General features: G+C 55.0%; 5 protein-coding genes across 5 annotated transcripts; 4 read left to right on the top strand and 1 right to left on the bottom strand.

Moving 5' to 3' along the window:
- Window positions 1–1120: 1120 nt before the first annotated feature.
- On the top strand, window positions 1121–2559 carry TRIREDRAFT_108566 (uncharacterized protein; the record flags this gene model as incomplete). The annotated part of the gene is made up of 3 exons (XM_006966365.1): window positions 1121–1753; window positions 1990–2353; window positions 2414–2559. The coding sequence occupies 3 exons, from the start codon at window positions 1121–1123 to the stop codon at window positions 2557–2559; spliced, it is 1143 nt and encodes a 380-aa protein (XP_006966427.1).
- A 659-nt stretch (window positions 2560–3218) lies between these two features.
- On the top strand, window positions 3219–3779 carry TRIREDRAFT_63381 (uncharacterized protein; the record flags this gene model as incomplete). The annotated part of the gene is made up of 1 exon (XM_006966364.1): window positions 3219–3779. The coding sequence occupies one exon, from the start codon at window positions 3219–3221 to the stop codon at window positions 3777–3779; it is 561 nt and encodes a 186-aa protein (XP_006966426.1).
- A 537-nt stretch (window positions 3780–4316) lies between these two features.
- Window positions 4317–6231, top strand: TRIREDRAFT_49304 (uncharacterized protein). Its single transcript, XM_006966363.1, has 3 exons — window positions 4317–4682; window positions 4739–4939; window positions 5003–6231. Exons 1-3 carry the CDS (start codon window positions 4515–4517, stop codon window positions 6092–6094), a joined length of 1461 nt encoding a protein of 486 aa, XP_006966425.1. The 5' UTR covers window positions 4317–4514; the 3' UTR covers window positions 6095–6231.
- A 563-nt stretch (window positions 6232–6794) lies between these two features.
- On the bottom strand, window positions 6795–7844 carry TRIREDRAFT_79089 (uncharacterized protein; the record flags this gene model as incomplete). Its single annotated transcript, XM_006966260.1, has 2 exons — window positions 7484–7844; window positions 6795–7374 (listed from the first exon to the last, which is right to left on the bottom strand). Exons 1-2 carry the CDS (start codon window positions 7765–7767, stop codon window positions 6795–6797), a joined length of 864 nt encoding a protein of 287 aa, XP_006966322.1. The 5' UTR covers window positions 7768–7844.
- Window positions 7845–11302: 3458 nt separating this feature from the next.
- Window positions 11303–12538, top strand: TRIREDRAFT_63558 (uncharacterized protein; the record flags this gene model as incomplete). The annotated part of the gene is made up of 1 exon (XM_006966362.1): window positions 11303–12538. A coding segment is annotated over one exon (1236 nt), but the record flags the coding sequence as incomplete, so codon positions are not given.

Below are 12538 nucleotides of genomic sequence, written 5' to 3'. Positions count from 1 at the left end.
AAGGGGCAGGCCTGCCAGGTCAACGCCGACTGCCAACGGAAATGCCGGAACGCCCACCGACGGCTCCCACGCCCGATCCCAAGCAACACATCAGCCGCCTGGCCCTGCGTTGGTCTATAAGAAAGGCTTTGACGGTGCTAGACGCCAGGACACCCTCCAACACTATCAACGATACCTAAACAACGGCGGTCGGCCACCGCCTCAAGCACAACCGCCAACTCAGTACCCGTACCCACCGCCCGGCCAAGCACCGACCGGGTACGAGTACATCTCCTTCTTGACGTCTGAGGCGCAGATACGCCTCGCGCTAGACGTTGTTCATCACTCAAAGTACTCAGCGGCGATGAAAGAGCGACACATAGCCGCTCTGTTCCACAGGTTAGGTCAAGTGCACATGCAGAACGGGATTCGGCAGAGGTGAATTTTTCTTTTCCCTTAGCCACCCGACTTTCCCTTTAGTAATAGGCACGATGGAAAAGAGGAATAGATTCATGACTTGACGGCTCTGATTATTTCCCACTCTTGAAAAGCACGAAGACAAGGATACACCTCTTGATATTGACATAGCTTATCACTTAAACATGTATATATGGGCGCAAAGAGAAGAGGGAGGGAGAGTAACGATGCCTGATAAGGTGGACGGCCAGGCAGATCCTAGAGGAATTGAAGAAGACGTGGAACAACGCGTCAAGTTGATTTGATCAAATCATTACGGACACTCTGACTTGTACATCAGGCGGAGCGACTGCCAGCAGACACCGGAAATTTCCCTGCAACCAGCCGAGCTTTGACTTGCTCTGAAGCAGGGGTTGACAGCAAACGGACGAGTAAGACAGCCTGGACCGTTGAGCTCATGTCGGTGAGGCAGCAACTTGATCGTTGAGGCGATATGTAGTCTCCCTTGTGTTGATATTGACCCTCAACTCTTTTCTCCCATTTGCCACAAAAAGCTTCACCTTCTCTCCATCACGCTCACAGACAACACACCCCTCTACTTTCTCTTCACAGTTCAACTAGGCTCTTTGTTTTCAGTATCCCATAGCCTTGCCATCTATATTACTCATACTCTTGTCTCTTCATACACTTTACCGCCGTTTGCACCTGAAACACCCATAAAGCAATGGATCGTTCCCGTGGACTCAGCTCAAGGCCGGCAAGCATATCTTGCATGCCGTGGTCCCCCGAGCCTCCAGCACTCTCGACTCACCTCCGAGACTGCTCCGCCGAGGCTGCCATGGAAAGGCAGATGGGCTTGAACCTCCATCACCCAAGCTTCAGCGGCTACCTCATCCAGGGCTTCAATCAGAACGGCCGAGATGCCATCGGACAGCAGCTCGTGGCCTATCCAATCTCTCAACAGCAACAGCAGCAACTGAGCTTCAGTACTGCTGCCCCTCTTTCACGAGGCCTCTCCTCTCACAATTGGCGGATACTCTGCCCCGATGGAAACGTCTTCACGCGCTCCCCTCCTGTCCAGACGACTGCAGCAGCTCATGTCCCATCAAGCATGGGGCAAGCCGAGAGAAGGGGGATCACGGCGCCGACTGGGCCTGGCGTCTTCAACGACGGTTATGCGTATTACTTGAATCGGGGCAACGGCGAGCTGACCAGACTTGTCCCGGCCGATATGCTGCCCGCGCTCAACGAGATTCCGCCAAGGGAGCCCGAGAGGCGCGGAATGGTGGTCTTGCCGCCGCTGAGAGGCATTCCGCCCAAGGGGATGGCGGATATGAGCCAGACCATCACCGTCAAGGTAAGCGAATTGCTTTGGAATTGTAAACACTTGTGGCCAAGAGAGAGATTTCACCTGAAAGGGAGGGCACAAGAGAGGAAGCTGAGACTCCCAGGCGTGCCATGTAAATGGACCTCGACATCCATCGGATCGCGTCCAGGTGAGTTGCAGACGACCTCGATACTCTTTCAACCTCCCCCCTTTCACTATTTTCTTTCCCACACCTCGCCTCTGCTCAAGAAACTCACATCTCCCAGCACCAGATCGACCGCATAGTCGCCACAAGCCCCTCGACATCAAAGAAGAACAAGGTATACTGCGACATGTGGATCCACGAGGGACGATGCGCCTTCACGCAGACGGGCTGCAAATTCAAGCACGAGATGCCCCTGGACGAGCCCTCGCAAAAGGCCCTGGGTCTCTTCCAGGGCCTGCCCGCCTGGTACAAGAAGCAGCAGCAAGAGCAGAGCATGTGGGCGTCCCGTGAGAATTCGAGCTCGGAGACTTCGCCTACGGAGGCGCCGTCGTCGCCGAGCGACTTTGCGTGGCAGAGCCGGAGGGCGGCGAGAGTTTCTGCTTCGATGGATGCTTTGGGTGCGATGGTGGCGGACACGAAGCCCGGTACGTACTCGACGATTCAGTTTCCTTTGCACATGAAATTGACGAGAAATGGCTATGTAGAACCTCATGCCTCCCGGGCGGCGAAGGGCCGCGTTGCTCAGTTTGTTTGGGGTCCGATTGGGCCGCCTAACAAACCAGCATCGGACAAGGACCCCTGGGGCAAGGGAACAGGAGGCAAGATGTATGATGTCCCGGGACCTCAATGAGCCACTACGCCTTGGAAATGACAAGCGCAAGCTGAATAAGGAAGAAATATCTATTACAGAATAGAGACATGACAATGGGTCAATGATACATGGGTTAGAGTTGGACGACTTCACGGCAGCAGACCAGGATTATAGGAAGCTCAAGGGGGGCAACTTAGAAGGGCGCCGAGAACAATCATAGTATCAACATAGAGTATTTAAGGCCGAGTTAGTGATTGAACATGGGAGATGATCTCCGTATAAGCTTATTTGGGCAATCCTCACGCTGTATTCAGAGTTGTGTAGAGCATCTCGGTAGAGCGCCATAAGCTCTGCCAACGCCGTGTAGGTCATCTTCAACCAGCTAACAGGAGCTCCAATGGATTACTGATTTGACGGCTGATGCTTAGTCTGTCCAACAGATACTATGACGACAGCAAAAGGCCGTGAGCTGCGTTTGAGCTGTCGGAGTTACTCTAGTGTAAGCTGATTTGGAGCAGGAGATGTTGATTACTGTCAAAACTCCGTCGGCGGAAGACCCCAACATGTGTGCAATAGACATATTGAGGCAATCTGGTGTATATATATGACCAGCGGCAATATTGCTCGATTCTGGCAGAGACACCGAGCATTCATATCTATACCTTATCCAGAGATCATTGATCAGTACTCCCGTTACCATGAGCTCTACAACTGAACCAACATCCACCCCGGCCTCGACCGGCCTGCCGCCTCTACGACGAGTCATCACCGAGCACGACGCAGATGGCAATCCCATCATCAACAAGACCCTCTCCCAGCATCCCCCAAGCATCAGCCCCGGCGGGATGAACTTCACTCTCGGCTACTCCCTCAACGAGTCTCCCGCCATCCTCGAACACGACCAAGACCTGCGAGCATATCAGGACCGCCTCCCGCACAACGTGGGCCTCAGCATCCGCGGCGGCACCGTGCTGCGGATCGTCGACTTCCTCCCCGGCACGGAGGCCCCGATGCACAGGACGGCAACGGTGGACTTTGGCGTCATGATGGAGGGCGAGGTGCAGCTGATTATGGGCAGCGGCGAGACGACGGTGCTGAGGCGGGGAGACATTGTTGGGCAGCGAGGGACGCTCCATGCTTGGAAGAACAACGGCAACAGAGAGCCCGCGAGGGGGTTCTTTGTCCTGGTAGATGCGGATTTGCCGACGGTTAACGGAACGAAGCTGGAGGAGAATATCCCCAATCAGCAGTACATGTAGTGAGGGCTCAGCGCTGGAAATACTGGAGACATTCAGAGCTCCGCAGATATCCATCTTATCGAATCTAACCATGATCAATCAGCGATAGTCTGTCATGAATATCTCAATCATATCAAAGATGCAACACATAATGGAGCGCATGTCGTGATGATGATCTCAAGTGCTGCAAGCCTAAGCCGTTCATCGACTCCCTCTCTTGGATGATACATTGCCGCACAACTGGCCTTAGAGCTGATTGTATACATGCATGAAGAAAAACTAGCACTTTCTGGACTACCATCTTCTTCCATTTTCCTCGCCTCGCCAGAAGGATACATGTACATTTGCATCTTGTCATCTCTCCTCTTCGACTGGGTCAACATAAAGGCAAAAACCACCAACGCCTTTCTTATCTTATCGCGGCTAAACGCCGCCAACTCGAGCTGCTGCTTCCCCCACCATGGCAGCTCCGTGACATACTACTACCTTGGTACTTGCAACCTCGTACCGCCAACCTCTCGTCTGCATCTTCAGAGCTGCTCAGATCACGACTTCGGAGCATTCGCTGGTCATACCGACACACCCGGCCTGGCTCGAGAAGAATTCCCTATCAGCTGTTGGTTTTCCCCGCCGCCTCCGAGCATGACGATAGGCAGACGAGGGACAGTCAGCAGCTAGACAGACACCATCCTTCCCAGCAGCCCACTCGAGCTGCCTCTCTCCCACAGCTCGACCAGCCAGCGAAGCTCATCCGCCATGGACACCCTCAGGGGCATCTTCCAGGCTTTCAACCCAGACGTCAAAGCCCACTCATCAGCCAAGGCTTTCGATACGGCCGCCAGAAACTATGCGGCTTCAGTAACAACAAACCTGCCGCCCGCAGCACGAGCCGCGATCCTGCAGCAGCCGCTGGAAGCCATCCAGGTATGCGGCCCTCCTCGAACTAGCCTTTCGACATGCCGTACTGACAACATGATCAGCTGGTAGATCCACTCACCAACACCATCGGCCACCTCGCAATCATCGACATCCTTCTCCGCGGCCCGACTCCTGCGTCTACTCCGCGTGCGTTGATACTGGACGAGGCTCTGCGGTTCCTCTTACAGTTTGATCCCGTGCAAATCAGATATGTTGGGCCGCTGTTCAAATCCCTGCTGGATGATGCCAGTAGCTTCTATACGGTACGAGAGCTGGTGCAGTCCGGAAACGCGTCTGCTTCTCCAGCAGCTGCTGACGTGGAATAGCCCAAAGTTGCAGTGGAACTGCTTTCAAACGCAATCCTTCGGATCGACCCGAGCGGATCTGTCTTTACATCAACACATTTGAACATGGCGAAGTTGGCCTACGATGCTAACTGCATCGAGCCCGCTCTCAGAGTCTTTGATGCCGATATTCTCTACTATTTGCGACCACCAGCTCCCATGCGCCTCGAGCTCAACGATACGGCGCTCCAGCCTCAGAGTTATATACCCGCAGCGGGCCTGACAGATGTTGTCAAGAGCACCTCCGTTCTTGAATACCACTTTCTCCAAGCCATGGCGTACATTTCAAGGAGAGACTGGTCCAAGGCGCAATCGGCGCTGGAGAGAGTCATTGGGCATCCTACCAAAGACAAGGGAGTGAGCAAGATCATGACTGAGTGCTACAAGAAGTGGCTTTTGGTAGGGGTGCTGAAGGCTGGAAAGCCCCCCACTCTACCCTCCTACATTGCCAGCTCGACAAGGTCAATCTACGCTGGGCTCAGCGAGGCCTACAGCAATATCGCGTCATTATTCCCCACGGACGCTGCGGCAGCACTCAGGGAAGAATTCGAGAAACGACGAGCCGTCTGGGAAGAGGACCAGAACATGAGCCTGCTTGAAGAGGTATTGGTCTCGTATCAGAAGTGGCAGATTATCAACCTCCGCCGGATATACCAGCAAGTCTCCATTTCTCATATCCGGGAGACGACGCTCAGCGCCATTACAGCCGAGACGCTCACGGACGACGGAGACGTTCTCATGCTGATCAGCGAGATGATTGAGTCCGGAATGCTCCATGGCGAGCTCCAGATCGGGTCCACGGCTGGCGAAAGCTACCTGACGTTCCACGAAGAGTACAAGTTGATGACGGAAGCCGAGTTTGCGGCCGAGGTGGCCCGCTGCCATGCGAGCATTGAGGCGTTGACGAAACAATACCGGGCGACAAACGAGCGGTTGGGCACCACAAAGGAGTACGCTAGACACGTGCTTCGTGAGCAGAAGCGGATGGACAAGGACAATGCGGATGCCGGGATCGGCTTCGACATGAATGTGGAGGACGAGGATCTGATGACGGGTGTGTTGGGCAGTGTGTAGGATACCTTGTGTTCCGCCCTTTCTCTCTCTTGACTTTTAGCCAGTGACTATCACCAGTATCTTTGAAAATGGGAAGGACAAGTCACTTGGACGGGGGGCATGTGCAGCAGTTTAATCAAGGGACATGCAAAGGTGACGACTGATATCAGAAAGACAAGAAGAGTAAACAGATACAAGCACAACACGAATAGAGTGGTTTAAAGCATCTTATCTTTTTTTTTTTTTTTTTTTGCATCACGCACATTACACGATATCATACATGTCATGATGATGAAAGCTGAAAAGGTAAAGGGCAGCAATCGCTTCCCGGTGTGTTGCTCGAGTCTGGCTCGTCTAACCAGCCTCTGCTCTATTTGTATCTGAGCGATCTGTATATGTGTAGCAGATCCAGATGGCCTCTATCCCTCGATGCCATTCCGCTCCTCTGCGGCCTCTGTGTCCGCCCCTTACCAGTAGCAGCACATGTTGCTACACATGGCATGGAGTAGATCTATAAGTAAAAGTGCCATAAGCCCATTCAGATTGCCAAACCAGCTGCGTTCTGCAAAAAGGGAAAAAAAAAAAAGCAACCATGAGATGCATAACGTGATTTAACCCTGATTTCCCGGGTCCCGATCCAATCTTTGGCAAAAAAGCAATAATCAAAAGCAAGAAAAAAACCACCGCTCTAAACCCTCATCGAAACAAGGCTCTGATCCTTTCATGAGGACATGCGATTCCTCCGCCGCATGAAGCTCGGTATCGGAGACGGCACATCCTTCTTCTCCTGCGCGCCCGACGACGACGACGGCGACGCCGCCCTCGACCCGTTCCTCTTATCCGGCGCGCAGCAGCAGCCCATGGCGGCATGCAGTATAAAGGCAAAGTCGGTGGCCAGCGCGGCGATCCACATAAAGACAAACATCTTGCCGCCAATGTCGCAGTGAATATTCAGCTGGTCCTGGGCGGTGAGGGCAATCTTGGCGGCGACGCTGATGACGGTGGCGATGACGGCGGCGACGGTGAGGACGAGGCCAGCGACGAAGCCGATGAGGGACGTGCACAGGCTGAACCAGCGCGTCTTGAGGACCAGCGGGGTCAGGAGCAGCAGGACGCAGTTGAGGACGGTGCCGGACATGAAGAAGGCGTACATGACCTGAGAGCCGATGCGCAGCAGCGTCAGGATGGTGACGACCTCGGAGGGCAGGGCGATGCGGGCGCCGGCCAGGAGCTCGCCGACGAGGACCTCGACGGGGTCGAACCAGAAGAAGGATTTCGGCGGGGAGCAGAACGTGACGCCTCTATTTGAAGAGAGAGAAGAGCAACAAATGTGAGCTTTTTCCATGTTTGCACAGATATGATATATATATATATAGTATAGTAGGGGGAGGGGGGTGAAGAAGAACATACTCATCGTTGTAGCCCTCGCAGTAGCTCCACACGCCGACCTGGTAAAAGTCGTGCAGGCCGAGGCTCCGGGCGACCGAGTTGAGCAGGTTGGAGTTCTCGACCGAGATGGGGATGATGTGGGAGACGTCGAGCTTGAAGAAGAAGATGTCGTCGAGGAAGCCGTTGATGTGCGTGTTGCCGATGAGGACGAGGATGAGGAAGGGGATGGTGACGAAGTAGCAGAGGCCGGCGATGATGGCGGTCCATTGCCGCACGGCCATGGCTTGGGAGACCATGACTGCCATGAGGAGGCAAAAAGAGAGAAACAAAAAAAACAGGGTGAATGAGGAATGGAATGGTTAGATGGAGGAGAGGAGAGGAGGAGAGAAGGGGGTGAATAACACAAGAAAAGGCTCTGCCTCTTGTTGTTGTTGTTGTTGCTGTGGAGGCAAGGGGGGGTGGATGGATGGATGGATGGAGATGAGGATGACAAAACAGATCGACAAAAGACGACGAAGAAAACGAAATAAACAAGAAAATAAAACGCAAGATGAAGAAACGAAGAAAACGAAAGAAACACACACACACAAGGGGAAAAAAAAGGAAATAAAAACCCGAAAAGACAGAGAGAGGGAGGGAAAAGGTAGATCAGATGGCCAGGAATAGAAAATGGAGCCCAAGACATTTCAATGCCGTCAACCACCCAAGTTCCATGCATACAATAATACCGGGCACACTTACACGTATTACACGACGACAGACAGACAGACAGCCAAGGCTCGAGTCGGCGATAGTAGTACCTAACCCTGGCGGCGTATGTACCTACACAACAAGGCGCCACGCCTGATTACGAGGGGAGCTATGTACAAGTACCGCCCGCTTTACAGGGGGGAACCCAGAAGCAGAACAGGCAAAAGAATAGCAGTGGGCAACCCGTCACCAGTCATTCATGCGCAGTCAAACAACACTGGACGCAGCTGGAGGGGACTCTCCCCTCTCAAGCTTTTCGTTGAAACAACAAGCAAACCCCCCCTAGCCGCTCATCGGATCCGCTGGCATTCCCTCTTGGCAGGGGACCCCCCTTGACTGTTCCCAGGGCTCAGCAGATCCACCACGAGGCGCTGCTGGCTTCCTACATAGTAGCGGCTAGCTGCCGTCGACTGGACGAGAGATTGACGGACATGAGGGAGACCAGGGGGGAAGCAGGGCGATGCGCCAATTGGAGGCCCTTTGGGTCCGTCTTGGGATACCTAGTAGTAGTAGTAGTAATACCTGGTAGGAGGGTGAGTTGGCGATGCAAAGGCCTTGTGAAGAGACGGGCACATGTATGTATGAGAACCTTGTTGTTATAAACAGGCACAATGCTGAGAGAGAACGGGTACAGAACGGGATAGCACCAATTCATCACCTGTGCCACCTGCTCTGCTGTCTGTCCCACGGCTGGGAAAACATTGCCAGTGTCACCAGGCCCAGCTTTCGTACCCGTACCCGTATCTCATGCCTGGAGGGTACATGACATGACATGCAGTAATACTACTCGTAATACTTGCACATACATACTCGTACATCACACACACACACCATCCCGTCCAGGCTGCCAGCCAGCTCCCGGCAGATCGGAGCGAGAGTGCCGATTCAGGGTTGCGTGTCCCCGCCCGTGTCCCTCGTTTCCAGCTCCGCCTCATGATCGGGACCCAGACTGCCAGAGTCACCCTCCCAGCGTCCGAATGATTCCATTCCAGATGTCTCCCGACAAGCACCGGACGGCCATTGTTGCCAGGTCATGTTTGGCACAGAGTCGGATTTGGCTTTGGTCCTCTACATCTCGTGGTCGCATTCTAACCATAACCATCTCGCCGGACAATTATTGAGAGAGAATGACCACGCAGGAGAGTGATAATTGGCCAGCAGGTGATGAAGTCATAGGGCCACAAAACGATAGACGCCTGACCCACGGCCACCGTCTTTTAGCTTGCGCAACATGAGAGAGAGAGAGAGAGCAAGTTGGCAAGGGAAAATCAAGACAAGACAAGACAAGAATGAACTCCCTGGAAGTGCACGTCTTGTCTACCCGGTTCCTATAGTCGTCTTCTTCAGTAGTAGTAATATGTATTACTCAGTCCTTGGCCAGGCCGGGCAGGGGCCTCAGCAGAGTCAAAGAGGCAAAATGCGGATCGGCAATTAGAACCCGTTGATGCCATGGAGCGACAAGAGAAATTTGGGAATAGGAAGCATTGGGTTTTCCCATGCCATTGTTCGTGCGATACGATACGAGTACATAGTACAACAAACACACTCCGAGGCTGGCCAATCCCCGAAGCGCCCATCTGCTTCTTCTCGTCCCCTCCCCCTTCTTCGCTCCGCCATCCTTGGCCTCCGGAGAAGAAGTGGGAAAGCCAGAGAACAAGAGACGCAATCAGAAGACTTGGCTTTACTTTTCCCATCAACAAGATTGCTGGAGCGGGGATGGAGGAGTGGAGGGGTGGCTGTGAGACATGCCTCATGCTGCGAAGCGAACCAGGGTCTAATAATACCAGGGGGGGGGGCTTTGGAGGGTCTTGAGGTCAAGGAGAGAGAGAGAGAGAGAGAAAGGGCAATGGCAGTGTCGAGCTTGAGTCCCGAGTCGTGTCCCTCGTAAGAGGCCCCAACCCGCTCAGGTCCCGTTTGAATTCGGGTACTGTCTTCACATGTAGTATTACTCGTACCCACGAAGGCAGCAGAGCAGTTGGTTCAGGTCCGGTTACAGGAAGCGCCCGTCACTCGTACACAAGAAGGGCTGGAATCCATCGAACCGGCTCGCCAGACCAACAACCAGCGCTTCGCGGCAAAAAGAGGCTCGATTGGACCGCCGTGGGCTGCGGCTACATTATGAGATACTCTAGGTAGTATTCATAGTACTAATAATATGCGCCGTCTGCAACCTGACATGGCAGGCATGTGCTCCGGTAGCTTCAATTGCTGGACCTTTGGAGGTGTGTTCAATTGCAGCCCATCTGCCGGGGTCCCATAAGATACGCAGATCGCAGGTATTAACGGCCGTCCAGCTTTGTCCATCTCCGCGATCCCTTTTTGTTCTATCATCTTTTTTTTATCTCTTCTTTCCTTTCCTTGGTCTCCTCCACAGAACGGCAAAGAAGCTTGTCCGACGTTCGCGGGGGGTCGAAGCAGGGCACAATCCCCATTTCATCACACTATACACATACTACCTCCTACATAGATGCATGAAGCGAGCATATAATTCGGCTTCATTGTCCCATCACTTTCAGCGCCTTTTTTTTTCTTGGTCTTTTTCTTCCTTTTCCCTCTCTTTCCCCTTGGGTCTCCACTCCCCCTGACCTCCTGGTCCAGCTTCAAGCTTTTTTCTCAACCCCGGATCAAACAGGTTTCTCTCCAAAGTGACGCAGGGACGCCCAAGTGCTTCGGTGACAACCTCGAAAAGCAGAGGGCCATCTCGACGTCCATCTGGCACACCATCTGCCCACCGCCTCTGGTTGATGACGACGACCGACAAGCTCCAAAAAGTGGATGAGCATTCAGCTGGCCGCCGATCGGGAGCTTCCATCTACGAATTGAGAGCGATCCTCTGTCCCCAGAGCGGAACCGCCAATTCAGCAACCGGCTTCGGCTCCTCATACGTACAGTACCATTACGCGTGTTTCTGTCCAGGCTGCACCACCTCTTCTTGTTGTTGCCGGACTCGTATCATCTAATACCTATCCGAGCTGTCCCCGGTGAATCGGAGTCTTGAATTCTCTTGGTTCAACTGCATAGCTCCGGGCTGAGCAGCTGCCAAACGGAGAGGCTGTGTGGACCGGGCTCAACACCAAACGTCGACCCATCATGAGAGTCGTCCCCTCCGCGGCCCTCGGCGTGCTGACGCTGCTGGTGCAGGCCGCCGGCGCGCAAAAGGTGTCGTACTCGGACACGACGGGCCTGACCTTTTACCAGGGCACCAAGACGCAGCGCGTGGGCGGCGACGCGGTGCCGACGGGCGTCTACACGACGTACCACTCCAAGATCACGCTGACCGGCGCGGCCAGCTCCAAGACGCGCTCGGGCACCAGCTCCGGGACCAGCACGGGCTCGGCCAGCGGCACCTACACGACGGGCTCGCTGACGGTGGGCGGCAACCTGACGGCGACGGCGACGGACGCGGTGCCGCAGCCGACCAACACGCAGCCGTGCAACAACCACGTGGAGCTGTGCTCGCGCAAGTTTGGCAACATCACGCACGTCGGCTGCCACAACTCGCCCTTTGTGCGGCCGGGCAACTCGGGCTCCAACCAGGAGCTGCCCGTCAAGACGCAGCTCGACGACGGCGTGCGCTTCCTGCAGGCGCAGATCCAGTGGCCGGCCAACGGCACGGTGCCGCACTTCTGCCACACGACCTGCGACCTGCTCGACGCGGGCCCCATCACCGACTGGCTGGGCGAGGTGTACGAGTGGGTGGACGCGCACCCGTACGACGTCGTGACGATCCTGCTGGGCAACGGCAACTACTCGGACCCGGCGCTGTACGTGCCCTTTATCGAGCAGACGGGCATCCTCAAGTACACCTTTGTGCCCACCGTCTTCCCCATGGCCCTCGAGGACTGGCCCACGCTCGAGAACATGATCCTGCACGGCAACCGCGTCGTCATGTTCCTCGACTACAAGGCCAACCAGACCGCCTTCCCCTGGCTCATGGACGAGTTCTCCCAGATGTGGGAGACGCAGTTCGACCCCGTCGACCGCGCCTTTCCCTGCACCGTCCAGCGGCCCCCCGACCTGTCCGCCGACGCCGCCCGCGACCGCCTCTATCTCATGAACCACAACCTCAACGCCGAGTTCAACGTCTTCAACCTCGAGCTGCTCGTCCCCGCCGTGTCGCTGCTCAACGAGACCAACGCCGCCGACGGCTACGGCAGCCTCGGCCTGGCCGCCAACAACTGCCGCGCCGACTGGGGCCGCGCCCCAAACGTCCTCAACGTCGACTACTACAACTACGGCTCGCCCCCGGGCTCCGTCTTCGAGGCCGCCGCCCGCATCAACAACGTCACCTACAACCGCCCCTGCTGCGGCCAGGTCCAGTCCAGC

This window comes from Trichoderma reesei, assembly GCF_000167675.1.
Source record: "Trichoderma reesei QM6a unplaced genomic scaffold TRIREscaffold_12, whole genome shotgun sequence".
Taxonomy (NCBI): domain Eukaryota; kingdom Fungi; phylum Ascomycota; class Sordariomycetes; order Hypocreales; family Hypocreaceae; genus Trichoderma; species Trichoderma reesei.
Note: the sequence above shows the minus strand (reverse complement) of the source record. Positions and strands in the feature narration are given on the sequence as shown.